General features: G+C 44.2%; 3 protein-coding genes across 11 annotated transcripts in view; all 3 read left to right on the forward strand.

The window, feature by feature from the left end:
- Positions 1-56: 56 nt before the first annotated feature.
- malt2 (MALT paracaspase 2) lies at positions 57-8,445 on the forward strand. Of its 2 annotated transcripts, XM_060067432.1 has the most exons (17): positions 57-213; positions 1,062-1,281; positions 1,412-1,578; positions 1,778-1,908; positions 2,582-2,738; positions 2,939-3,126; positions 3,440-3,536; positions 3,616-3,660; positions 3,755-3,796; positions 4,015-4,218; positions 4,489-4,666; positions 4,774-4,848; positions 5,112-5,239; positions 5,993-6,142; positions 6,409-6,569; positions 6,910-7,047; positions 7,386-8,445. In XM_060067432.1, the coding sequence occupies exons 2-17, from the start codon at positions 1,145-1,147 to the stop codon at positions 7,836-7,838; spliced, it is 2,451 nt and encodes an 816-aa protein (XP_059923415.1). In that variant the 5' UTR covers positions 57-213; positions 1,062-1,144; the 3' UTR covers positions 7,839-8,445. The 2 variants fall into 2 exon arrangements, with proteins under 2 accessions (XP_059923415.1, XP_059923416.1); XM_060067433.1 differs by lacking the exon at positions 57-213 and having other exon boundaries at positions 1,164-1,281; positions 1,438-1,578.
- On the forward strand, positions 8,435-17,134 carry safb (scaffold attachment factor B). 8 transcript variants are annotated; one of them, XM_060067424.1, is made up of 21 exons: positions 8,435-8,595; positions 8,828-8,915; positions 9,008-9,075; positions 9,475-9,681; positions 10,155-10,208; positions 10,435-10,474; positions 11,234-11,672; positions 12,037-12,080; positions 12,162-12,274; positions 12,548-12,697; positions 12,844-12,923; positions 13,100-13,149; positions 13,262-13,344; positions 13,543-13,688; positions 13,858-14,008; positions 14,359-14,555; positions 15,280-15,457; positions 15,622-15,710; positions 15,817-15,875; positions 16,063-16,117; positions 16,277-17,134. In XM_060067424.1, the coding sequence occupies exons 1-21, from the start codon at positions 8,443-8,445 to the stop codon at positions 16,392-16,394; spliced, it is 2,562 nt and encodes an 853-aa protein (XP_059923407.1). In that variant the 5' UTR covers positions 8,435-8,442; the 3' UTR covers positions 16,395-17,134. The 8 variants fall into 8 exon arrangements, with proteins under 8 accessions (XP_059923407.1, XP_059923409.1, XP_059923410.1 ...); XM_060067426.1 differs by having other exon boundaries at positions 15,625-15,710; XM_060067427.1 differs by having other exon boundaries at positions 13,858-13,990.
- A 7,155-nt stretch (positions 17,135-24,289) lies between these two features.
- Positions 24,290-25,735, forward strand: part of lpla (lipoprotein lipase a) — a 10,096-nt gene continuing 8,650 nt past the window's right edge. The window contains exons 1-2 of the mRNA XM_060067456.1: positions 24,290-24,573; positions 25,381-25,586. Coding sequence (XP_059923439.1) covers positions 24,483-24,573; positions 25,381-25,586 — 297 coding nt within the window. The 5' untranslated portion in view covers positions 24,290-24,482. The remainder of the gene's footprint in view (positions 24,574-25,380; positions 25,587-25,735) is intronic.

The raw sequence follows: 25,735 nt of genomic DNA on the forward strand, positions 1-25,735 counted from the left end.
CGTCCGCTGTGGTGTGTGTACTATGTGCAGAAATCCTGTTCGGTTGGGCTAAAAGTAGATGCAAATAAACATGCGTAGACGATCGGCATGGCATATCATATTTGAGGAAACGAAATGAGAAGTGCTATTCCTAAGGCATGCCCCACCAGAGTAGCATGAACATACATTTTTGCTCGTGAAACTGGACCTGGGCTGATATTACTGGCGGATTTGGTGAGTTAAATTGTCTTTATTGACAATAGTATTTTCGGGATAGTGTGTAGCAAAGCTATTTGTTTTAAAAGGCAAAAGTAATTACAACCCTCCCCCGTTGTCAAATTGACTTTCTCTTTCAACAATGTAGCACTTTCGTTCTAATGCGACCGGGTTAAATGCCTCGGGATATAAAGTCTACCGAAAGAAATTCAGCAGATTGCCTCGTCTGGTTGTTAGCATGAGCGTTTATGCCTATGCTCTGAGTACGATGATATATTTCGCTCACTACATTATAGACCAGCCAATTAAATTTATTTAACGACCAATCTAGTTTATAATTACATATAATCACTGGGATGACCTGGCGTCAATATTAAACTCATAGGCTAGGCTACTTATAAATGCAACAAAAAAAATGAAATAAATTCATACTTCGTCTCCTCTGACGTCAAGTACAACGTACAACACATGTGCTACAGGTGCTGCAGACAGTTAGCCTAGCGGCCATTCAATTGCTAATTGCAACCTTTGGGTACGGTCAGACTGTCTGTGTTGAGAATGAGCTCGAAACAGCAAATGCATCAGTATTAAATGAACTCATTCATGATGTAAAATAATAATACTTAATAGCCTGCACGAAATAAATAACTTAATTTCGAAACACATTAAACTATTTGATTTTATGCTCATTGAGGCTTCACATTTATCCATGGGGATAATCCATTAACTACTTTAAAACCACACTGGCCTTCTTGTACCACTACCACTAAGTGAGCTTGCACGATGGTCAACCATTTCCACACTTTCAACAAGTGACATTAGTTGAAACAATGTGTCTACTTGCATGTCGTCACTGTCAATCAAAGGATGAAAAGCGCCACTGGTACCCAAGAGCCTCTGACTCACACAGAGATTCATCACTCTCAAGAAGAGATTGAGTGGAAGAGAGATGGGAGACTGGAGCAGAAACCTGGGGACTCTCAGTGAAGATGCTCTCAGCAGGCTGGGTGAGATATTGGACAACTGCACCCGTGGATGGAGACAACTGGCAAACATTGCGAATGAGCATCCTCAATTCCGCTGCAGGTAAAGATCAATATTAAGTACTTCTAATATTTAATTAATCAAGATAATCAAATCCTTTTTATTTTGCATATGAATCCCCAAGTGATTGTAGTAAACAGCACTTATGCAGATCATTTTCATTGGTCCGCAGTGAGAATGAGCTTACAAGCTGCTCAGTACAGGTGCTGAGCCCTACTGGAAGCCCAGCTCGCTACCTCTTGGCCAGGCTGGCTGACCGCTCCTGTTCCCTGGCCTTCCTGCTCAGCTGTCTGAAGAAGATGGACAACCAGCATGCGGTCCAGTACCTGACTGCCACGGGTACACAGCCGTCAATACATTTATTCAGTCTTTTCTGTCATTTCAAAAATGGCTGGGAGGATGAGAGCGATGTATATAAAAGCCAACCACAAAGTAACTTCAACAATTCTTGACAAGGGTGTGTGCGCGTGTGCGCGCTTGTGTGTGTGTGTGTGTGTGTGTGTGTGTGTGTGTGTGTGTGTGTGTGTGTTTATTGCAGTGATGGAAAACATTCATATCACCGTCCAGCCTCAGTCTCAGCAGGCTTTAGAAGGGGGCAGGGTGGTCCTCGCCTGTAGGGCAGCCGGTCCAGCGGGCCTCAGCTACCAGTGGTTCAGAGGAAAAGAACAGGTCGGTTCTCCGTTTTTTTGTAAAACCTCCCTCTAACGACAAACTCCAGTCAGAACCACACAAAGGGGGTTGCTGCCCGAGTAGGTGTTTATCTAAAGACCAGGCAGGGATACAATAATACAAAGCTGTATTTGTTAGTGATTTATTCCTTGGATGTGTCCGTTTCATCATCTTTAATAACCTTTTGAGATAAAAAAAAAATCTGCCAGCAGCAATCGATAACATAAGATAACCCTCAACATTTAATAACAGACGACTAAATAACAATGGGGCGCTCAAGTCTAAAACTATTGAGAGGTCAGTGTTTGTTCCTCTAAAATAAATAAAAGACGTATGGCAACCAACTCAATCTGAGACTGCAGGGTGTGCTGGTGCCTGAGGTGAACTTTGTAAGGGAAATACCGCAGCAATGGTTAATGAACTAACGAGGGCCAGGTGATAAGTGATTAATAGTGTGGAGATGTCGATTTCACTTCCACAACCTGCAAATAACATCACTAGAATTGTCCTTAAATAATATCATCAGTTCAAGGTCAGCTGTAACAAACAGATTCAGAAAAATGTCTATATTTAGTTTAACTTCTTTGTGCAGCAGGGTAATACCTCTTATATTCTATGATCTTGTTGGGACCTGAACAGTGCTCAATCGAATGCATTCCATGGTGTGTTCTAGATACTGGGGGGGTCTGGGAGTGCAGCTGACCTGGTCCTCTGCCCTCTGGGCCCAGTCCACCAGGGCCACTATATCTGTAGAGTGAACCATGGGGACACCTGCATCTTCTCACAGTGGGCTCACATTCAATTGAGTCCCTCTGAATTCTCAAGTCCAGGTATGTCTTGGCTTAATAAACGCCTCTTCTCTTTTCAATTTGACCAACACCGGTCCCTTCACTCCACTATTCTTCTCTTCTACGCTCAACTCCGACCAATGCTTTACATACTCATTGACCCTCACAGATGTCACTCTCCTCAGCATTGTATTCTTGCCACCATGCTGTCGGATGATGTGAGTGACTGTTGATTCTCTCAGGCTGCAGCAGTACTCTTTTCCCGGGGTCGAAGAGTGGCCTGTGTATCACCCGTCAGCCCCAGTCCCAGACCGTGACCGAGGGGGACTCTCTGTTCCTGGAGTGCCTCGTGGAGGCCAACCCCCCGGCTCAGTTTCACTGGCACCATAACATGAATGCCATGCAGCAGCATAAGAGCAGTGTGCTCAGGGTAGGACCCTTTTTTGAGAGGCTGGTCTAAACGCTTGAATGCTTGGTAAGAAGCAGAGAGGGGTGGGGGAAGTGAACGAACCAGACGGATCGCAGGGTACCTTCCTTGTTTTTGCTTTGCTGGTTGGCTGCCTTTGGTTATACAAACCAAACTACTGAGTAGGGGAAGTTAATAATACCTTTTGGTTATTTTGTATCATCTTTAGTTGATATATAACCTATTTATAACATGGTATTTCAAGGGCGACCTTAATATCTTCTTCTACAGCTGTATATTCATCTTCATCAGCATCTAAGTTATAATGTTTCAACAGATCCCTGCAGTGACCACAACAGACAGAGGTCAATACAGCTGTAAAGTGTACAACCTATTCCATGAGACTTGGAGCAACCCAGTCCAAATTCACATCGGTAACATAATATTACTATTAAAGTGTGCCTTCGATAGGCAACCAAATGTGTTGCATGTTAATACGTTTCTATTTCATAGGACCAAGCTCTTTGTCTGATGGTTCCTGGACAGAAGTTGACACAGGTAGGATTTCTCTTTCTAGTTCCTCATTTAGTTCATTATTATCTTTTAGTATCAGTGTAGCAATGGCAGTGTGTCTCCTTTATATTCCCTACAGCGCCCCCCCCCAGACATATTAGGCCCAAAGAAAGTCTTTATGGTGAGTATGCAGACAAGTCTTACCAGAATACATATACACTTTAATCTGTAAGTCTATCAAATCAGTAATATAATGCACGGTTCCGTCAAGGTTACAATGTGCTGCAAGGGTTTCATTTGGTTTTGGACCACAATGGTGCTCTTCAAAAAAGCCATGTGTCTTATCATCCACCACCCATGATGATGTAACGACTCTTTCTCCTGTTGACCTCACAACAGCCACAGACAAAGTTGCTCTCTTGATTGGCAATATGAACTACAGTCACCACATCCAGCTCTCTGCACCTATGGCTGATGTTCATGAATTGGCCAACCTGCTCAGGCAACTGGACTTCAAGGTGGTTTCCCTGCTGGACCTCAACTGGCAGGAGATGAACAGTGCGGTCACAGAGTTCCTCTTGCTGCTTGACAAGGGGGTCTACGGTCAGTCTGCCAGCCGCTTTTGCCTGAAATGTGTTAAATGCGGTAAATCTCATGGGTCAAAGTCCAAGCCAAGGTTTTTTTTATCAAAAGTGACTTGAATTCTTTGAATTTGGATACATCCGACAAAGACAATTTCACCCGGTGACTCAAATGCTGGGCCTCAAAGACCGTTGCTGCTACACTATCCTGCAGTTCCGGCCCAGTCTACTGAGGGATTAAATTGAAATGAATTTATCTTTAACATTGTCCCTTCTACCTGCCTGTTTGCAGGCCTGCTGTACTTCGCTGGTCATGGTTATGAGAACTATGGCAACAGCTTCATGGTTCCCATCGACGCCCCAGCCTCATATACCTCTGATCATTGCCTGTGTGTGCAGAGTGTCCTTCAGAGGATGCAAGAGAGAGAGACCGGACTCAATGTCTTTCTGTTGGATATGTGTCGCAAAAGGTAAAAGGAAGGCTAGGGCTTTGAGTCAAAGTTGATTTAGTCTGTTGCATGTGCACAATACATTTGTGATGGGAGAAAATACATAGACTTTTTTTTTCTCTGCTTAGAAATCCAAATGATGATGTGATCCCACATTCGGGGCCGTTAAAGGTGACAGCAAATATTGTGTTTGGTTATGCTACGTAAGTTTCTTGATACTATTTTTACTATCATGGCACTTTTCACTTTTTCTAGTTAGCCTGAACGACTTAACAATCTGTATACATCATATTTATGAACCTTTATTTACCCAGGCAAGCAAATTAAGAGCAAAATTCTTATTTTCAAGAGCAGCCTGAAAAGAGCTAGAAGCTCTTTAAGGGGAAGTGGGAGGGGAGTGCTATAAAGTGAAAATATGACTGTGACTCCCATGGCCTCTCTCTCATACTTGGCTGTTGATATTTAGGTGTGTCGATGCAGAAGCATACGAAGTGAAAGAAGACGACCTCAATAACGGCATCTTCATAAATTTCCTCAAGCAGCGTGTCTGTGAAGACGAGAAGGTCACTGTGATGCTAGACAGAGTGGCAGAAGGTATCATGACTTTCAAAAAACTATTTGCAACTCTTTATTATTATACTCTTTATTATGCAACAAATTATTTATTCATGCAACCAACCCTTTTTATCCAAAGTGACTGGATATTCTGTATCTATAGTTTTGGCGGGTCATTAATGAGGAGATAGAGGTTTGGCATCTTGCTCAGGGATGCCTATAGCCTGGTCCTACCAGACTCTCGTTCTTCATTTCATTTGTACAGAGTCTGGACCTACTCAATTGACAAACGTAAATGCAGTGCACTTGAAGGCAGGTGTCTGTTGAAGTTTAAAACTATTGGATCTGCCCAGTGCCACTCTGGATCTGCCATAACCAATCGCTAACGTTTGGCCGGGAATCACGTTGCGCGCAGGCTTCAAACAAACACCGTGCCTGAAGATGTCCGTCAACGAGACCTGACTTTAACGTCATTGATCTCAGCCACTCTCTCTGTTCACTGATTGGACGCAGAAAATGTAGACGGAGAGAACCCACTAACATACCGCAGACCCAGACCTAGTACTGAAGGGAAGTTCAAATTGAGCGGAAAGTAATTAGGCGGGCGGAGCCAGGCTAGGATGCCTACAGGTCGACGGAAGACATTGGGGTTCAAAACCCAGAATATTTTAGCTGAGTGAACACCCTAACATGCCGACCGTGCCATCCTGCACCCCCCCCCCCCCCCCCCCACCAGAACATCCAGTCTGACTGTCCTGCTTACGCCTACGTATGCTCCCTTACCTCTGCTAGATATGGGCCGGTGTGAGCTGATGCGAGGCATACAGGCCCTGGAACTCCGGAGTAACCTCTCAGAGCGCCGTGCTCTCACAGACCGCATCCAGAGCACGGAGAGCCCCACAGACCACTCGGCACGCAACCTCCAGTGGGCCATCGCACACGGTACGCTATGTGAACGCAGAGATATTTGGGTCTTTTTCAATGCAGATAGATATAGGTAGGATATCTCGGTGTAACGGTGCAATGTGTAACGCCACCTGTCGCGGATCTTGGTTTCCAGCCCAGGCTCTGTGCTGTCTCCCCGCAGAAGTTCTGCTATAACATAGACTGCTTGATCACTGGATCAGAAGTTCTGCAATAACACAGTACAGCTACATTCATCCCAATGCGATTCAGGATCTCATCTTTTGTCTCTGCACTCTATATAGTTCTGCCAAAAAGTCGCACGCTGCACTTTGAGTGTGGAGTCCAGGTGCAGATTGGATTCGCTGCAGAATTTTCCAACATCATGATCATCTACACACGGATCTTGGAGAAACCTAAGGAAATCATGTCCTGTTCTGCTGAGCTCATTGATTTCCCAGAGGAGGTTTGTTCATATTTCATACTGACTAGAATCTAGAGGAGTTTTAAAGGTTCTGCATATATTAATGACATTGTGTCCTGGTGGACTGATCACTTAAATTGCATTTAAAAGAGGTGTAAACGACTCTTAAAGTAAATTTGATAAATAATAGCAATAGATGGATGTGTCTATATGAGGATGCCAAGTAGTTGTGATGTTTGGCCCTTTTGGCAGGATTGCTCTATGAAATACAGAGCATAAATGTGATAACCCTGATAAAGGGGTTGCTTGTGATAATGTGATAGAGTGCAATTGAATTAGGTCAGAAACAATCATATGTCTTCACACTATACCTTCATGGCAGGGTGTGGACCTCGATCTAAAGAAGAGTAATCAGGAGAGCGTTTTGGAAGCCGGAAGTTTACTTCCAATCATGGAAATTCTGCCTCCAGCGCAGAGCCCAGGACTGTACACACGCCTGAAGAGCCTACAGAGACTCAAGGTCAGAAAAAAACCACCATGAGTAGTACATTTTCTATTTTCAGACAATGAATAAAGGAAAATCTACATGAGAATAACAATTTGGTACGTTTAAGAGGCATGTAAGCAGACGGGGTCTGGATGGTCTAGTAGTGGCCAGGGGGGTTTGACTCCCGGCTGACATGTACCGGGTTCGATTCCCATTGCCCACAGCCTATGGGGGCCTCCTTGAACAAGATGCCTTGCTCCTACTTGCTTCCTAATGACAAGTTGCTTTGGGCAAAAGTATCTCCGAAAAGGAGTAAATGGCGTTCTTATGTGCATGTTATCAACATTTTTGCTTCATTGTGTCCTCCATAGAAAGAGCTCACGTTTACCGTGTGTCTTCATTACCGCTACTCAAACATGGACGACGAGGAGGTCCAGGACATGCAAAGGGTCACAGTGGGCAAACCACTGGTGTCCAAACTGAACCTCCACGAACCTCGCAAGCCTAGGTCCTCCTCTTCAGACCTTCCCTCCGTCAACGCTCCAGAGACTTCCATGTACGCAGAGGACCTTGGCCAAGACTTTCCAGCCTCGGAGACGTCTTCTATCGGCTCAGCGTTGACGACCTCCTATTATTTACAGACGACCCGGGAGCAGCCGAGGTCATACTCCTCAGCCACTCAGAGAGTCAATATACCAGAGGAGAATGCTGAGCTGATGGAGTGTGCCCCACAACCTCTTATCGCCAGCCAAAGCTTGACCCAAAGTCACTTAACTCAAGATCCGCGCAGCTTTAGCGATAAAAACAACTTCCATACTTATTAAAGCACTTTAAATAACCACTGCGTTTGATACTGTGCTATACAGAAAAATCTGACTTATTAAGAGGAACCAATTCATGGCTATCAAGAGCTGGATTAGATACTTACAACTTGTGTATTTATTATCAGGGACTATTTAAGGTGCAGGTCAGAATTAAATCGAAATATAAATGTTTAATTGGCATTAACTTTGCATTACAAGCTAATAAGTGTCTCGTTTTGGTTTCTCACCATGTAATTATTGTTTTATACTTGTCTCATAAATGAACTAGATGTCTATGATATCCTCTTACAATTAAGTGTTTATTTACATACCATTTTTTGAATGCATTGTTATATCTTCAAATCATGTTTGACTTGGTACAAGTGTCAAAGGACATACAAATGTGTTTCCTTTCAGTTGTATGTTTTCTACCGGATGTCAGTTTTGTATAACTAGCCGAATGAATGCAGAGGCCGTCAATACCGCGCATGCGCATTATTGTCGGCTGCTAGCGCTCGCCATTTTGTGGAGCATTTATCTGGGAATACACCGATATTTATGATTTTTTTCACATTAGGGTACAGTGTTACTATCGTACGTGAAATAAACACTTCGTTTCTCTATCATGGCTGACTCGTCATCGGATATTGATGTTCCAGAAGGTTGCGAAGTTCGCAAATTATCTGAGTTGAGAGTTATCGGCTTGAAGGCCGAATTGAAGAAACGAAACCTAGACACTACAGGCATCAAAAGCGTCCTTTCGGAGCGTTTGAAAAAGGTATTTAAAAACTGACCGTTAGCAATAAGCTCAATTTTACATCAAACGTTTACCAGCTAAAAAGGTTGCTGTGTTGAAGGGTATTTTAATGCTTTGCAGCTAGGCCTGCGCTCATTGAACGTGGTAGCTCTTTGCTAACTAGCAACTGTAAAAGGCAATTAACCCAAACATTACATTCTCAGGATAAATTCCATTTCAGACTTCTAAAGGTGTGTTTGTTTTTCCCCAATAGGCTATTGAGGATGAAGGTGGAAATCCAGAGGAGATTTATGTGGCTGCTGAGCCAACTATGAAGAAGACCCCTAAGCGGGCCACAAAAGGTGAAAAACAAATCAAAAAACTCTCTAAATGTAAAAATGTGCATTTATTTAGCTTCTGTGACAGCAGTAGAGTAATCCATGCATGTCATTAGCAGATGCCAGGCTGGACAGCGAAGAACGAGAAGAAAGCATGTTGGGAGAGGATTCCCATGATGGCCAGGTGAGCTTTCTGCCGAAACTAAAGTCAACATACTGGGTCCAATTATTTCAAAGAAGACTACTAGAAATCAGGTTTTTTAAAACCAGGAGGGAAATTCAGGTAAAAAAAGAAAAGCAGCAAATAGACCCGAAAATGAAAGTCAAGGTTCAAGGCATATGTCACATTTTAAAGCTGGATTAATAGGCCTATACATTCTTCAAATGACTTTACTTCCAACAGTACCTGTATACCTTGTGAACATACGTGATAATGAACATGTTAATCCATGTATTGGTAAAATAACTGACTACACCATGAAAGCACTCTTCTGCTTTCCAGATGGTTATTGATGACCGTTGATTGTTTTTTTTCGCATTGTCTCTGTGTTTTCTTCATTGTCTTGTTTTTCTTCCCCAACAGGATGAACATGAGAACATGCAGGACATGAGCATCTTCGACATGAGCGTTGTAGATGAGGCGGACAATGATAATGGAATACCAGCAGAGGTGGAAGAGGACAAAATGCAGGACTCTGAGGAGCTCTGTGACGAAGATGAGTTATTGCAGGACACTGTGGAACAAGACAAAGAGAAGCTGGGGTTGGACGATGCATCGCCAACTGATGAAGTAAGTCTGAGTCTGATGGATGTGTGACCTATTTCCTTAGTTGATTTGTGTTAGGGCTGTGCAATTAATCGAAATTTGATCGTGGTTTCGATTTTTGGGTCAAACAATCTCCAAACTAATATAATCGAGTTGAAACGATTTTTATGTATTTTTTGCTGGATCCAGCTAGATACTTGTTTGTATATATTTAAAAATTTAAAATTTTCTGTTAATTTTGGGTACTTTTTTCAAGGGGAAATTTAAAAGTTCTCAGTTTAAACGTTGTTGTTTGTTTTTTGGAGAAATGCTGAATAAATCCATCATGTTCAAACTCAAAAATAATCGTGATTTCAATATTAACAATATTTTCCCCATAATCCAGGAGCCCTAATTTGTGTATGCCCTCCCAATAGTTTCCCTACTACTTCATTCTCTGTCATTGTTCAAGATATCGATGGTCATAACGTTTTTCTTTCATTTTGCTGTTTACATAGAAGTCCGTGTCTGAGCTGCTGGATATTGACATGACAAGCACTTCTCCTAATATGGTAAGTGCCTCTTAAATGAACCGAGATGATTTTGACTTTTGATACCCAAGAGTTTCCATGGTTGTATCAGTCTACACAAGTGTTTTGTTGATACTATAAAGAATGCCTAAATATTGACACATAATTACAAATTTAAGCTTTTCTGAATTGACTGAAGGATACGAGTACAGATTTAAAGAAACCTACAAAATCAACTAATACTAATGAAATAATGATATTGTTTTAGGCTCCGGAACCAGACGCAGATGACCCCAAGGAGGAAACAGGTACTGTTCATAAGGTGTTACAATCTCGCAAAGACCCATCTTCTTGATAGTGATGAACTTGGATTTCAGTCCTTTTTAAGATAACTTTTAAACAAAGGGAGACTGGAAACCCAAAGGAAGTTGCTGGCTACGTGTTGAAAGTCAATTAACCCTAGTTGTTGCATGCACTTTATAAAACGATTCAAAGGTTTTAATTGTGACGGCTGCGGTTAATGGTTGGACACACGTTGGCAGCAATAGAACATGCAGATCAGGGTAGACTCAGCTAACGTAGGTGACCTCAGGGTTTCCAGGTTGCCACATGAAGACTCCACCGAAGAAGGACATTTTAAGACTGAATGCTATGTTGGACATGAAAGCTTTTGGACTTGAGACGAAACCCGTCAATGCAAAGTGGACCTCAAGCAAAGCAGACAATGGAAGACGACAGACCCTCCTTCACACGGCAGCCGCTGCTGGTCTTATGGCTCTTTTCAGCACAGAACTCTTTTCTCCTTTGGACCAGGTGGTGTTGTTCATGTACGTTGTTCAACTTGAGTCAAGGTAGTCCTTAGCTGCTTGGTGGTCCCCTGTCCTTTGGGTTCCCTTCCAGTCTCTCCTTAGGGTGTGCCCCCCCCCCCCCCCCCCACCATTTGTTAATGACCAGAGCACAAGGGTCATGATGACGTTCCTAATCCAGGCCTTGCCAGTTCCTCGTTAACCATTGCTGTGTTTCAGAAGTGATTAAACTCTGCCATTCTATTCCTGTTAAATCCGTAGAAAATGAAAAAGTAGCCGGGTCTTGTTTATCTGAGCCACTTAACGAAGATCCCCAAGAGAGCCATGAGGAGACCCCCGAAGAAGAGCCAGCCGGACCCCCGGGAGGACAAGACGATGCGTGCGACGACGCTGCCAGGACCGACGAGGCTGCCCCCGGGCAGGTGGCGGGGGACCCAGAGGTCACAGAGGTCACAGAGACTGATGTTGAGGGGGTTGGGGACAGTCACGTTGTCCCGGGACAGACAGTCGATGCGCAGAGCGAAAGCACTCAGGCCGTTAGTGTAAATGAACAGGGGGCCGCGGGCGAAACGGTTGGTTCAGAAATGGGGTCTAAGAAGGGTGAGGAGGAAGAGAAGAAGACTGAAGAGAACGCTTCAGCAGATGCGTCCTCTGCAGCCAAAGAGTCCTCTACTGTAGAGGGCGATGATCAGAAAAAGAGGTTTGTTGCTTTCCGTCTACTAGACACCAAAATGGTTATCTCTGTTGCATTGGCTCCTTTGTGCTAGCAAAAAGTTTGGATGCTCTTTTCCAAGGTAAAACAAAAAAAAGGTTTGCGCATTTGTCTCAAGTTTTGTTTCCCAACACTGACTTATCTCACGTAACTTCCCATTAATGTTTAACTGGGATCGTCTTTGGCCTTACCATCACCCATTCTTGTTAAATCACTGCACTATGTACATGATCGCTTTAATCACTCAAGTTTGGTACATTACTGTAAAACACGTAAGTATGAACATACACGTGTTTTTTAAACTGATCCGAGGCATTCTCAGTGTTTATCGTTATTTTTCCTTTGTCTCTAGTTCTGAGGAGAAAGAGGCCAACACGGAGACAAAAGACGAAAAGGGTGGGTATTAAATTCTCACGTAATTTTTGTTCTTCAAGACCCGATACGTGTTTGCTCACCTCTAACCGGCTGTCTATGCAGCTGCTGCTGGAGCTAATGTTGCAGCAGGGGCTAGCAGGAATCTCTGGGTCAGCGGCCTCTCCTCCACGACCAGAGCGACTGATCTGAAGACCCTCTTCAGCAAGTATGGCAAGGTCAGTCCACGCTTCTCCTCTCCGCATCAGTATTTCTCTCCAGTGTGGTTTTGTCCAATGTTGCCCTTATCATTATGTAAGCCCTTTGAGACTAATGGTGATTAAGGGCTAAACAAATTGAATTATCAAACCGTGCTAGTAATGGTCATCGTTATTTGGCAGTCGTTACCGCATTCCAAAGCGTCCTGCAATACGACCGCATACATTTTCTTGCCATGGACCAGACGGGACCACTTACCCCCCCCCCCCCCCCCCCCCCCCCCCCCCGTTCAGGTGGTCGGGGCCAAGGTGGTGACCAACGCCAAGAGCCCTGGAGCCCGCTGCTACGGCTTCGTCACCATGTCCTCCAGCGACGAGGCCACCAGTTGCATCACCCACCTGCACAGGACGGAGCTGCATGGCAAGATGATCTCCGTGGAGCGGGTGAGCTCGACGGCCTACACCTACACCTCCACTCGATTCCGTTGTACCCCGAAATAACATTCAGGGTGTACTCGATCTTCTGTTATTGAATATGAGCTATTATTTGATATCACTACGTTGTTAAATATGACCTCTGATGGTTGCAGGCGAAAAATGAGCCCGCGGGGAAGAAGCCAGCTGACCCCAAGAGCGCTGTCGCTGAGAGACGTAATTCCACAGACTCGAGGTGAGGTCAAATGTAATGCAGTATTGTAGAAGGGCCCTTTCAGTGTTCCTAAAGAACGTTGGTATCCCCACACATTCGAGAACCTCACGACTGCCCTCGAAACCCACTTAACATTGACGGCTTCCTCTGGGTTTAACGCCATGTCTGGTCTAATCCGCCCTTCTTTATGTGTCCAGGTCCGAGGGCAAAGACGAGAAGTCGGAGGGTGAAGGGAAAGATGGCAAAGGTGAGGCACCGACACCGTTACCCCAGGTTACTCGCTCCCGGGTTATATAAACGGAATGGCAGCGCTTATTCTCACGAGCTTCACTAACGAGTTGTGGTTGTTCTTCCCATAGGTCTCGAGAGGACGGTGGTCATGGACAAATCGAAAGGAGAGCCAGTCATCAGCGTGAAGGCTAAAAGCAAAAGCAAGGAGCGTGTAAGTATAGATCTCCACTTATCCAACGGCTGCGGACCCCATTAACCAACAATACCCCCTGCTCTACAAATAAGGGCCTTCTCCCCTTATGTTGCAAGACTTTCATTTGGACACTTTTCACTGTAACTGGGATGTCCATGGGATCAGATGAAATGTTTAATTCCCCCCCACACGCCTCCTCCTCTTGCCCCTCTCCAGAGCTCCAAGAGCCGCGACCGCAAGTCCGTCAGCAAGGAGAAGAAGGACATCCTGTCGTTCGACCAGATCAAGGAGCAGCGGGAGAGGGAGCGCCAGAGACAGCGGGAGAGGGAGATCCGAGAGGTGGAGAGGCGCCGGCACACAGGGTATGGAAGGAAAAACGCCTGCATATTATTATTATTATTATTATTCATAATAGACTAATGATATTATTATTCTATTATAAAATTGCCATTGCGTACTCTTGAAAAAATGTTTGTACTGAAGTCTATTATTGTTGTTCAAATATTGTCTTCCGTATGCACGTTGAACTAGGGAGGCTAATCTTTCTCCGTCGGGGCCGTTTAGCGACCGCGATCGGGACGGTCGCACGGAGCGCGAGCGCATCCGTCAGTTCCGCGAGCGGGAGGAACGGGAGCACCTGATCCGCAAGAGGAACTGGCTGGAGGTACGCCCCCCCTCATCGGTATTCGTATATATTTTTAATATCGATGTACTTTTGAGTCGTACGCATTTTAACCGTGGTCCAATCTATGTAACGTAAATTACAATTAGTGGGAGTGTTTGCAGTACGAGTGTTTGCAGTACGAGTGTTTGCAGTGCGAGTGTTTGCAGTGCGAGTGTTTGCAGTGCGAGTGTTTGCAGTGCGAGTGTTTGCAGTGCGAGTGTTTGCAGTGCGAGTGTTTGCAGTGCGAGTGTTTGCAGTGTGAGTGTTTGCAGTGGTTAAACCAACCCCTGCAGGCGATCTCGGTATGAAGTCGAACCCGTTCACCCCTCGATGAGTGACGTCACGCGGTGTGTGTCTCCTCGTCCCAGGTGGAGAAGCAGCGTCTGGACGCCGACCGCATGGAGCGGCAGTTCCTGGAGCGGGAGCGGCAGCGCATCGAGTTTGAGCGCCGGCGGGAGCAGGAGCGCATCCAGCGGGAGCGCGACGAGCTGCGCCGGCAGCAGGAGCAGCTGCGCTTCGAGCAGGAGCGCCGCTCCACCAAGAGGCCCTACGACATGGACGGCAGGTGAGCCCGGCAGAGCAAGCTGTCTCACCCCCCCCCCCCCAGGGGAACGCCAGCCCGGGGACCGTCCTGGTCACGGCACCGCACTTTCGGTGCCGCTACAGCCCGCCCACATCGATGGGCAGAAATGTCGATGCCAATAAACGGACCAGGGACTCGGTCGATGACGTGAGATTCACGACACCGATGGCAAAACAGTAATGGCATCTCTCAAGGCAGCCAGTGGTGACGTTAGCATTAGCAGAGCCTGCAAAGTTATTGCAGAAATAGACTAACAACTATAACACAAGAACAAGAGTATCACTGTATGGCTAGGAGAAAGATTCTTTAAAATCCATTCCTGTGGTTTTAGTTTAAGGTTTCCTTCTATTGGAAGAAAAAAAATCTTGTTCAAATTGGTTCTGCTTTTGAGTAAAATTATCACGTTAGAACCACAGGCGACGTAGTTTTGTATGCTAGAATAAAATTGAATGTATAGTGTCGCATCAGTGCACAAAATTAACTTTCTTGTTCTATACTGTGTTTAGAAGATTGAGGTCGGTGACTTGCAGTTTCTCAGATCAAGACATTTTATGCCCATTTACGTTTTGTGAGGCGTTTGCTGTCCAACACTATAGTGGTAGTGGTGGTAGTGTTGACCGGGAAAACCCCCAAAACAATAGGTCACTTCTGCAGGGGTAAATGTAACTCTGATGCGAGTGACAATGTCTTCTGGGCCGACGCGCAGGAAGGACGACTGGCCCGAGAAACGCATGAACATGGACGACCGCTACAACCGCTCGGACACCAGCCGCCCTGAGCGCTACCAAGACTTCGACCACCGGGACCGCAGCCGTTACCAGGACAACGGGATGGCTGACCGGCGAGACAACTCGCGTGCCGTTGGCGGAGACAGAGATGGCCCGGTGAGAGATCAACTCTGTTGAACAACACTGTTGTCTAGAGCTGGCAAATTCACATTTCTATTCCTGTTGTCTTACAATGGCTATATATGTAAATGGATTTTAGTTTTGGGGCATAAAAGTAGTTGTCAACATTGTTTTTATGACTGCCCATCTCCCTTTTCCAGCAGTTTACAGATCGGTCGGATCGAAGCACAGGAGGCAGAGAAGGGAGAGACAGCTGGAGCGGAGGATACGACAAGCGAATCAACCCCAGGTAAGTCCCCGGCTGGCAGGCTTTGACCGGCCCAGAACCATCGACCACCACCAGTCGGGACCCTGTTGTCCATCGATCTCATGTCTTACCGTCCCCTTGGTTCCAGGGAGGGAGCACGCGACTGGGACTCGGGTCGGAAGATGGACAATGACAGAACATGGCAAAGTAAGAACTGTTGTGAATGACTCAAGTTTCACTGCTGTTTGGTAATGTCGATATTAGGTGCTACATAAACTCACTTGAGTAGATCTACTGCTAGGGTTGTACTCAAGAGGAAAGCAAAGTCGTGCCGAGCTACACAACAAAAATGATAGTGTGTGACTCTGTGTGATGTATGACTGATTCGTTGCAGATCGAGATGGTGCCATCCCTGGACAGTCCCACATGGCACGGGGAGGAATGGCTAGGTAAGGACTAGCACGACTCTTGCAGAGTCGTGTTTTGTTCTTTAAGAAAAGCCCTTGACTGATACATAAGCACTAGCTTAGGATTTAAGAGATGTAGCAGAAAATAAATCAACCTTATTTGTGTGTGTGTGTGTGCGTGTGTGTCCCTCCCTCTCCCAGTCGTGGGGGCTACATCAACACAGGCACCTCCCAGTCTCTCTCTGGAGCTCTGAACCGACAGAACCAGATGATGCAGGGCAGTGGTCTGCAGAGCGGGGCCTTCGGACGCCGCTACTAACCACAGGCGACCGGGCGAGCGTGCATGTTGGACCCTCTTTCTACTCTCAAAGATGAGCATTTAGTTTTCCCGTCAGCAAGCGAAGACTTGATATTCATGTTTTTTTTTTTTTTTTTTCTGCGCGTGTTTAGTAGGAGGTTGTGGTGTGCGGTTCACGCTGAGAACTTTCTGTTTGAAGAGCTTCCCTGTGTCTCCCGACCAGTTTGTTCTTGTGTTGGGAAAGCCCGGCCACATGTCTCTGGTCAGCTCTGGTCTTCTGGTTTTGTTTTCAGTATTCCAAGGACAGATGTCAACTGTTGATTATCTCTCTCAAAGTTCTGTTTTTAAGTCTACCTTTTCTGTGCGACTTTCTGTAAGAAAATGAAAGGTGGATTTTGACAGTTTTTAAATATTTTTCTCATCGCAGATTGATAGCAAGTGCTTGTTACACTAATTTCTTTTGACATTTTATTTTATTGTGGCATTCATGCACGCGCTCTTTGAGGGTATTGCTGAACTTAATATGCGGTAAATGTATTGTGTCGTCCTTTTGACTCCAATTTTCTGTATGAACAACAATGTATTTGTTTTTGTATATAAAGACTCGCTCTCTTAATTGCTATTGCTACTTCTGCTCAGTTCCCTGGTTTTCTACCACACTCACCGGACATATAACCTTGGTGAATTAGTATCATGTGAGAGGCAGAACATATGTAGGATTATGTTGCCAGCCACATTAAACAATGCATATTTTACAATTATCTTTTGTATTGGATCGACTGCTTATGTTTATTGGCCGTACAAATGTTTGATGGAGGGTTGCTTTAATGACTGACATTCTTCTTTTTTGTGTTCACATTGTCCAGCCGGATCCTACACAGTTCCTATTTGCTGTGTGGGAATCTGAGTTGTAGACTGCCTTAAGCACAATATTATGAAAAACTCTAGGTCTATTCACCTTATTTTCATATGAAGCATTGGTTTTGTAATACAGTTCTACTTTTCGCTCCTTTCACTTATCTATATACTTCTAAAAAGGGAAAGTAACTAATTTCACTTCTCCAACTCGATCAATGTGGTTCCTTTTTAAGTTGTTCCTCTTTCGCATGGTCTATGGTCTGTTGTCTGAGCAACAGTGGAGGGGTGCAAGTCAAATCCACACCAAACGTGTAGAATATGTCAATAAAAAAAGAAATTAGGCAACCATTTGAACATTTTGCTAATTTTATTTTCCTGACGAGTATTGGAAAATCGTACAATCTAGGTTTCTGGTGGCTGGCCTACCCAGTCGGACTTTAAAAAGATTGATAAATATTTAGTAAAGTGTTCCATAGCACTTTTTCATGAGTTAGATCACAACATTTATGGATAAAAAAGTAAACTCTAAATTGTGCCCGCCACGTTGTCAGAATATACAAAGCCACCAGGGGGAGGAAGAGACTCAAATACAGCATATTCTTCTAGCGCAACTGGATCTGGAGACAGCGCTAGTAACCGACGAAGTGATACAAGATAGCAGATATTGTAAGTATATAAACATAATACATTCCATTATGCCAGAAAGATACTTTGAACGGAATAAACAAATTCTAGATTTAGAAATGAAAAAGCGGTCAAACATTTAATTTCACGTCATTTCCATTAAGAGTAATGTGTTTGAGGTGCAAAACATCTGTGACAAGGTCATGTAACCTATTAGGCTCCTCTAACATCCTGGACCAGATGTAGAAGAACACACACATTACCAGCACCAGTCCAGGGCTGTGGGACCAATGGGGAGTGGGGGGGAGGTTTTAGGCCTAAATCAGAGAAAAGGCCATGAGCTTCATTTTGCTAGGGGTCATTTAAACCCAGCAAAGAGCTTGAATTCATGGAACGGCTTACAGATGTACAGCGCCAACGTGTAACCTGCTGTGTCATGCGTTTACACTCGATTCCAGACATTTGTAAGGAATATAAAAGTTTATTTATTCTGCTCCCCATCCCTGCCATAAGAAGTCAACATCTTTCCAAAGCATCCCTCTCGCTGATATTATTCTGCCCTTAACACGTCCACTGTTAGGGTTAGGGTTATGTGGAAGAGTGATACCTGACTAGGCCAGTAGAAAGGGATCCCACAGGTGGTGGATTGCATTTATTTTGAAACTTTAACAGGAATATTTTTGCTCTGTTTAAATAACAGTGACTGTAAAGTGGATGCAGCTGTGTGTGTGTGTGTGCGTGTGTGTCTGTGTTTATGTGGGTGTATGCGTGTGTGTTGTCCCCTGACACCATGGGTAGATCATGGGTATATTCTGCTGTATTAAGAGGCCTCTTAATGCAGCAGAAAGCAAACAAAGCTGATACAACATCCTCATTTTGTTTGCATGAATTCTCATTCACAGTTGAGCAAACACGCACATACACATGCAGAGACTTAAACACACACACACAAACACACACACACACCTGCAGGGATAGGAAGGGAGGGGAGGCATGCTGGTAGCCAGGTTGACTCTAAGATAGATTGAAAGACAGATGGACAGGCCGACAGACAAAAAGCTGTAACTGTCCCAAAACTCCCGGTCAGTGTGTATTTTTTCCAGACTAGCATCAAGTTTTCTCAGAAACCCACATATTGTATACAGATGCATTTCGAGTGTGTGCCTCTATGCAAACTTTTGTGGCTTGGAGGCTAAAGAGAAACCTGAATCAACAGCCACCACAGATTTGGTTAAACATTGGATGCAGGCTAAGTTTGGAACACTCCATAAACATACACACTTCCATCAGAAATAATCACAATCACATGCTCCAGCAAACGCACAAATGGATTATTCGACATGGACATGAGTCAGCTTGCAGTCTCATTGGCAGAGCCACCAAGTATCAGAAACATCCAGTGTCTCAAACATATTCTTTAGGTCAGAAGTGCGCTGCCCAGTTGCGACCCATGTGCCGGTAGGAAAGCACACGCACACTGGGGTGAGAATGAGAGATGAGACCTGACGTCCTTGGGCTGCATGGCCTCATGAACCCTCCTCATTGTCCTTTCTCTCTCTCTCCCTCTGTATATCTCTGTCTCTGTCTCTGTCTCTGTCTTTGTCTCTCTGTCTCTGTCTCTCTGTCTCTGTCTCTCTGTCTCTGTCTTGGTTTCAGTATGACTCTGTCTCTATCCGTCTCTCTCTCTCTCTCTCTCTCTCTCTCTCTCTCTCTCTCTCAGCTCAACCCACCGTAGCCTCACTACGGGGGGAGGGCCTCCTCTCCGACATCACCCAGCCTATGAAGACATGGAGGGAAAGTAGCCATAGAAATGGTTCATGCTGTACCAATGGAGGGACGATAGGCAGTCGGCACAGCTGGCCCTAGCATATATGGTTGAAGTGGAGTGTACGACATTAGAATTCATACGCCGAGTGTGAACACACATGTTCTTTGTTTGCATGTTTGTGGCCTGTAAGGAAGGTTAACAGACAGGCAGACAGACAGACAGACAGACATAATGGGGAAAGTACAAAAAAGATACAGAATGTTCTGTACCTTGCGTTTGAGTGGGGTTGCAGTGACGTGGAGGATAATGGAATTCACACCCAGAACGCAATGGGAATGCAACGGGTTTCGGTGTTAAATGCACATGAGCTGTAAAACAGTCAGGGACAGACAGACAGACAGACAGACAGACAGTTTTTTGGAAAGATACAGAATGTGCAAAATGAAAATGATAGACAACAGCTTGCTTTTGCGTGCGGTTGGAGTGACATTAACGACGACAAGCCTTACGCAGCGGGAACACAATATGTTTCTTGCTTACATGCATGTGACATGCAAGAGGGACAAAGAAAGACACACTTTTCAACAGCCTTGTGGGCATTCGAGTGAGAGAATGCTGACCAAGGGGTTCTGGGATCAAGGCAGATGTTTATCGGGTAATGACATTCAATCCTCCCATTTAGTGGCGGTATTCACAACATTCATGCCAGAGAAATGGACATGGTCCTATCTGGTTTCAATTAAAGATCAAGACTAGTCCCTTGCAAAGCTTTCAACCTTGAACCCTGTTGGTTTAATTCACTCACGACAATGGAGAGGGCCATCAAGGTCAATAAAAGCACACATATATTGAAGAGGCAAACGCTTGTCCCATGGAAGTTCATTGAATACGCACACACGGACACACATAATGGCACACAAACACTGGCACACGCACACACACACACACGCACAAAGAAACCCAGAAACATCCCCGTCAGTATCCTCGTGAAACCGAATGCATGGGTGAACAATGCAAGCACTTGTCAAGGGGTACACAGGAAGGGTGAGCTAAGGGCGTCAGCACAAACTCATGCACACATCACACCCAACACGGAGACACACACACACACACACACACTAGCAAACACAAGCACGCACGCACGCACGCACCGCACGCACACACACACCGCTTTAACAACCCTGCATAAAAGTAGACACTTCATCAAGGACCCTTTCTGTGTTGTGTCCGCCCAACAAGTCTTCCCCAGTCTGTAATATAACCTTTAATGGGCCCTTCTCAACCCGGGGCTATAGTAGTATAGGAATCCAGTCTGTTTGGCCTAATTCCTGCTTTCTCTCGCTCCGCTGGCCCTTAAACAGCCCAGCATAAGGTGGCGTGCGCCCTGTAGTTTATTTAACCATGACTCATTACTTTTTTCCACCCCCTCCGTCTTCCACATTTCTAATTCCTTCTTTGTTCGATGGCTTCAGGGACCCAGCTGATGGACTGATCCGGCTATTGTTGAGGCTGGACCACAACGAAGGCGTCTGGTGCTTGAAACCAAATCGGCTGAGCCAAGGTTTCATCCTAGTGATGTTGTGATTTGTGTGAATGCAAACAAATCGCTGTGCTTGTTGGACTACTTCCAATATCATGTTATGAAAGAATCATGTCAGCGGGTATAGGTAAACAGTGGGGAAAGGCATGCGCTTGTGTTTGTGTGCGTGTGCGTGTGCGTGTGTGTGTGTGTGTGTGTGTGTGTGTGTGTGTGTGTGTGCGTGTGCGTGTGCGTGTGTGTGTGCGTGTGTGTGTGTGTGTGTGTGTGTGTGTGTGTGTGCGTGTGTGTGTGTGTGTGTGTGTGTGTGTGTGTGTTGTGCTTAAAGAAGCTAGAGATCCTATGCCATCACATGATTGGCTAGAAAGGCTAGTAAGGAAGAAGGAGGACTGAAGCATGCAGGAAAGATGATAGAGATAATACTTAAAACACCAAGTTGGCTTTATACAAGTACTAAATAACAGCTGGACTGTTCCCCCTGGTTGTCGTTCAGCCTCACGTGTATCAGCATCACCTGCAAATCCAACGCTGAATGGGGTGCTACACAATACCAACTGTAGACGGCAGTGGCTAGCTATAGCTAGCCACTGCTGTTTATTTGGCAGGGTTCAGGCTAACCAAAGCAATGACTTCCGTCTTTCCTAGAAACCACCCTCTGAGTAATTCACTCATACACACAGTTGTGTGTGTGGATGAGTTTGAGTGTGTGAACGAGTGTGAGTGTGTGTGTTTTTGTGTTTGTTTGGGTCGGCGCTCATTTGCTGTTTATTAAACGGATAGTTCCTTCCTCGATTCTGATAGCTTGAAGATATTGTCCAACAATTCATTTTTGCATGAACGTGCCGCCAACTTTAATGAATGCTAGCCTTTGCTGCTTGCACTGGCTACCATTTTGCTGTCTTCAGGAACCATAATGTTTACCGGAAGAATAATGATTAGATGAATCCTACTACGTATTTAGTCTATAGTGAACGTTTTAGCATACGCATGTTATGCGTGCTGTAATTTTCTAGAATCACTGTAAGCCATGGCTTCTCGTGGCTTACTGCTTAATTATATTGCACCCTTATTACAATTCTAGAACTAACTCACAATGAACTACTCAGTTGTTGGAGAGCGGTTGGAGAGCGGTTGGAGAGCTGAAAGATGCACCTTGTTTGTGTTTGCAAGGCTTACAATGCAGAATATGAAAGGAAATGAAGGAATTTATCCCTGGCAGAGACTCCATTATTTTCATAGCCAGATGTTGCTATTTATTGGTGGTCTTTTAATTTCCTTTATAATAATCTAGGTTTAACTGAGAATAATCAAGGAATGGGCAGGACTCTATACCTCCAAACACATATTTTTATGGACTACATAACAAAAACAATCTGCAAGTCTGTCTGTGTGATGATCAACGCACCCTATACTCTATACTCTCTATACTATTCTCACGCTCATCTTTTATCCCCAATCAGATTTCAGAAAGCTTTAGAATATTCCTCTTTAAATCATAGGTCATCTTCATCCAGCTAGTGTCTTGCACTACCATGTCCCTGTTATTTAACCTGATAAAGCCACACTTGAAGGCTCAGGAAGGATGGCTGTGTTTTGATTGGTTGTATCTCTGATATGTGTGTTCAACTACCATTTCTCAGTGGAAACCTAGAGCTACAGGGGGGTTGGTGTCTCCATCTAACAACTGGGTTGGGCACGTCGGTCAGGCCTTATAGGAACCAACACCCTAACAATCTCTGTGACCAGACTCTGTGAACACACACACACACACACACACACACACACACACACACACACACACACACACACACACACACACACACACACACACACACACACACACACACACACACACACACACACACACACACACACACACACACACACACACACATGCATGTACAAAGAAACTTCTGGCTATATTGAGAATGGTATCTGATTACTAGGAGAAAGGAAGAATTATTGGTTGTACAAAACACATTTAATTTGAAAGCTTCCGTCTTTCAAACGTTTCCTGGAAACATAACATGTAGCCTAAATTTAAGTACTAAATTACCGCAAACCCTGGTCCTCTGAATCCATTTTTAGGTTCTTCCCTCTTTCAAGGGATTTGAGGGTGAATAGTTTCAAATAAATCAGTCAATTATATATAATGTTTCTCATTCTGAGAAACATTATATATTGATATTCAACCACTGGATGGAGTAGCAAAACATTTTAGTCCTAAATTAAATCAGATAATCATCAAGATATATCTTTTATCTATCTATCTTTCAAATAAATGTTTATGAGAGATATATAAAACTCAGAAGAATGCCAAGAGACATTGTGCCATCTTTTGTTACTCAATTGTTTTTGTCATTGCTCTATTCTGCATACTTTGTCAATAATGGCTGGCCAATGGGAGAAGAGGCTTTAAAACACGCCCATCCGTCACACAAGATACCGTGTGAGATACAGCCTTGTGTGTTCGGACCCCGAAGAACGTGAGGCTCCTGAGGAATCTTGAGCAAAACACATCCGAGGCTAACACAAAATTAGTTTCGGGGAAATAAGTTTCAGAATCAGTTTACATTTCTACATTCAATAAAATGTAGAATGTGCAAATGTAAAAACTACTTAAAGAATCTTTGACCTTTAAGAAAATCGAGCTTATATGTTAGTATTTATTAAAATGTAATGATAATATTATTCAGAATAGTAATACTGATAAAAATATTATAAAAATAACAAGTAGCCTAAAACCAATAAAGAAGATCATTATGAGATTTCATGATGATTATTATTATTATTATTATTATTATTATTATTATTATTATTATTATTATTATTATTATTATTATTATTATTATTTAGGCCTGTAGGATTATCATTATCATCATTCTTTTTTTATCAGGTGTCCCCGTGATCCGAAATCCCTTATTCTTTAGGTGTTTATCATTATTGTCATTATGTAGATCTAAGTCCAAGCCCTTTTCAAAGCAAGAAGACCGCGCAACACCGTCCGGGACGTCTCGTTGGATTGCCTAAGCAATTTGGGGGTTTGGACAAAGTTCCGCCCCCGCCTATTCCGCTCAAGCCAATAGCAAGACGGCATTCAAATGAGCCACTCATAAAAATAACTTGAATCGGGCTCCTTGACAGTCCACAAAAGAAACGTACTTGACCGCATGTGCCTATTCCACCTTCTGACCTGGGAACCTTGTACACTTGTGCCCCGACCAATCGATACTTGATGAAAACGGTTTAACACAGGCCTACCCCCAGTGAGATTTGTTTTTTAATCCAGACTTCGCCAGAAAAAAAAAACCCTCTCAATAATATGGGAAAGGGAAATTTTCATTTCTTAACGGTTTGGATAATTTTGGCACAAATTCTTGCAACTTTTTCTTCCAACACTACTGTCGTTTATGGTAAGTTTGATTCATTTTTTTTGCAATTTCTTTGTTGATACTGGTGAGCGTCCTTGATAAGATCCAGCTTGGTTGTGCTGTGGACATCATAGCTATGAAGTGAACAGTTAAATTACGGGAAGCAGCTTAATTGCAGGCCGTGAGTATCGGGACCCTCAGGCAGAATATCTCTGAAGCCCCTTGTGATAGACTTCATAGTGATCAAAGGGAGGACTATATGGAGGAGCGCTCTCCAGCTCCTTTTAACATTTTCCCCTAGAGACTTACATGTCCTGTTTTAGGTTATTTTTTTAAGTAGGGGCCCACTATAGGAGAGCTGACTGTATTCCAGGACCACGTTTTACCCATTCTCCCAGTGCATGTCTTTGATCAGCCATTGAGCAATCCATTGTAAACAAAATGTTTTTTGGCGGCGATCCAGATTCTTTCCAGATTGGCTGCAGATTTTATATGAACTTTCAGTCGTTTGTTGAAATTAACCCTGCAGGGGGTATAACTAGAACTGAAGGGGGCGACAAGTTACTGTTTGGCACTGCGGCGACTGCTTTGACACTGGCGTTTCCATATTTTAGTGTTTAAATTAATCAAGATGTTAGACCGAGCAAATCTATTAAAAACAGTAGACTGTGTCTTTTGAGGATTAATCACGCAGACATAACGTGATATTGGCCCATGAGCTGCTCGTTTCTTCATAAAAAGCGCAATTGGTTTATTGAATACTTGCGCGCAGAATTTGCGCGCGTGTCCACTTTGCCGTGTCAACAAAAGCATATAACGTTGCTATATGTTTTCTTCTGACCCGCTTAGACAACAGCACTGTGACTGCAACTCCCGTGCCCACTTCCGATCAATGGCTGTTAGACTACACCGGCATCGTATCCAAGTTCTCCCTGCGCACAGCGGAGGAGCCGGAGGATGACCTGTGCTACATTGTCCCCGGAGAGCGGGACACCATAACGGAGTGTGAATTCAACCCAGAAACGCAGACCTTCGTCATCATCCATGGTTGGACGGTACGTTGAGTTGGAGTCCCATCACATTTATGATATCATTGTATTAGCGACGTGAATTACATACCAAAGTGATCTGCAGCAAGGTTGAACTTGAACTTTTTATTTTTTTGCCTCGGATGAATAATGGGACTTTTTGTGTGATAATGATT

This window comes from Gadus macrocephalus, chromosome 12 (assembly GCF_031168955.1).
Source record: "Gadus macrocephalus chromosome 12, ASM3116895v1".
Classification (NCBI taxonomy): Eukaryota; Metazoa; Chordata; class Actinopteri; order Gadiformes; family Gadidae; genus Gadus; species Gadus macrocephalus.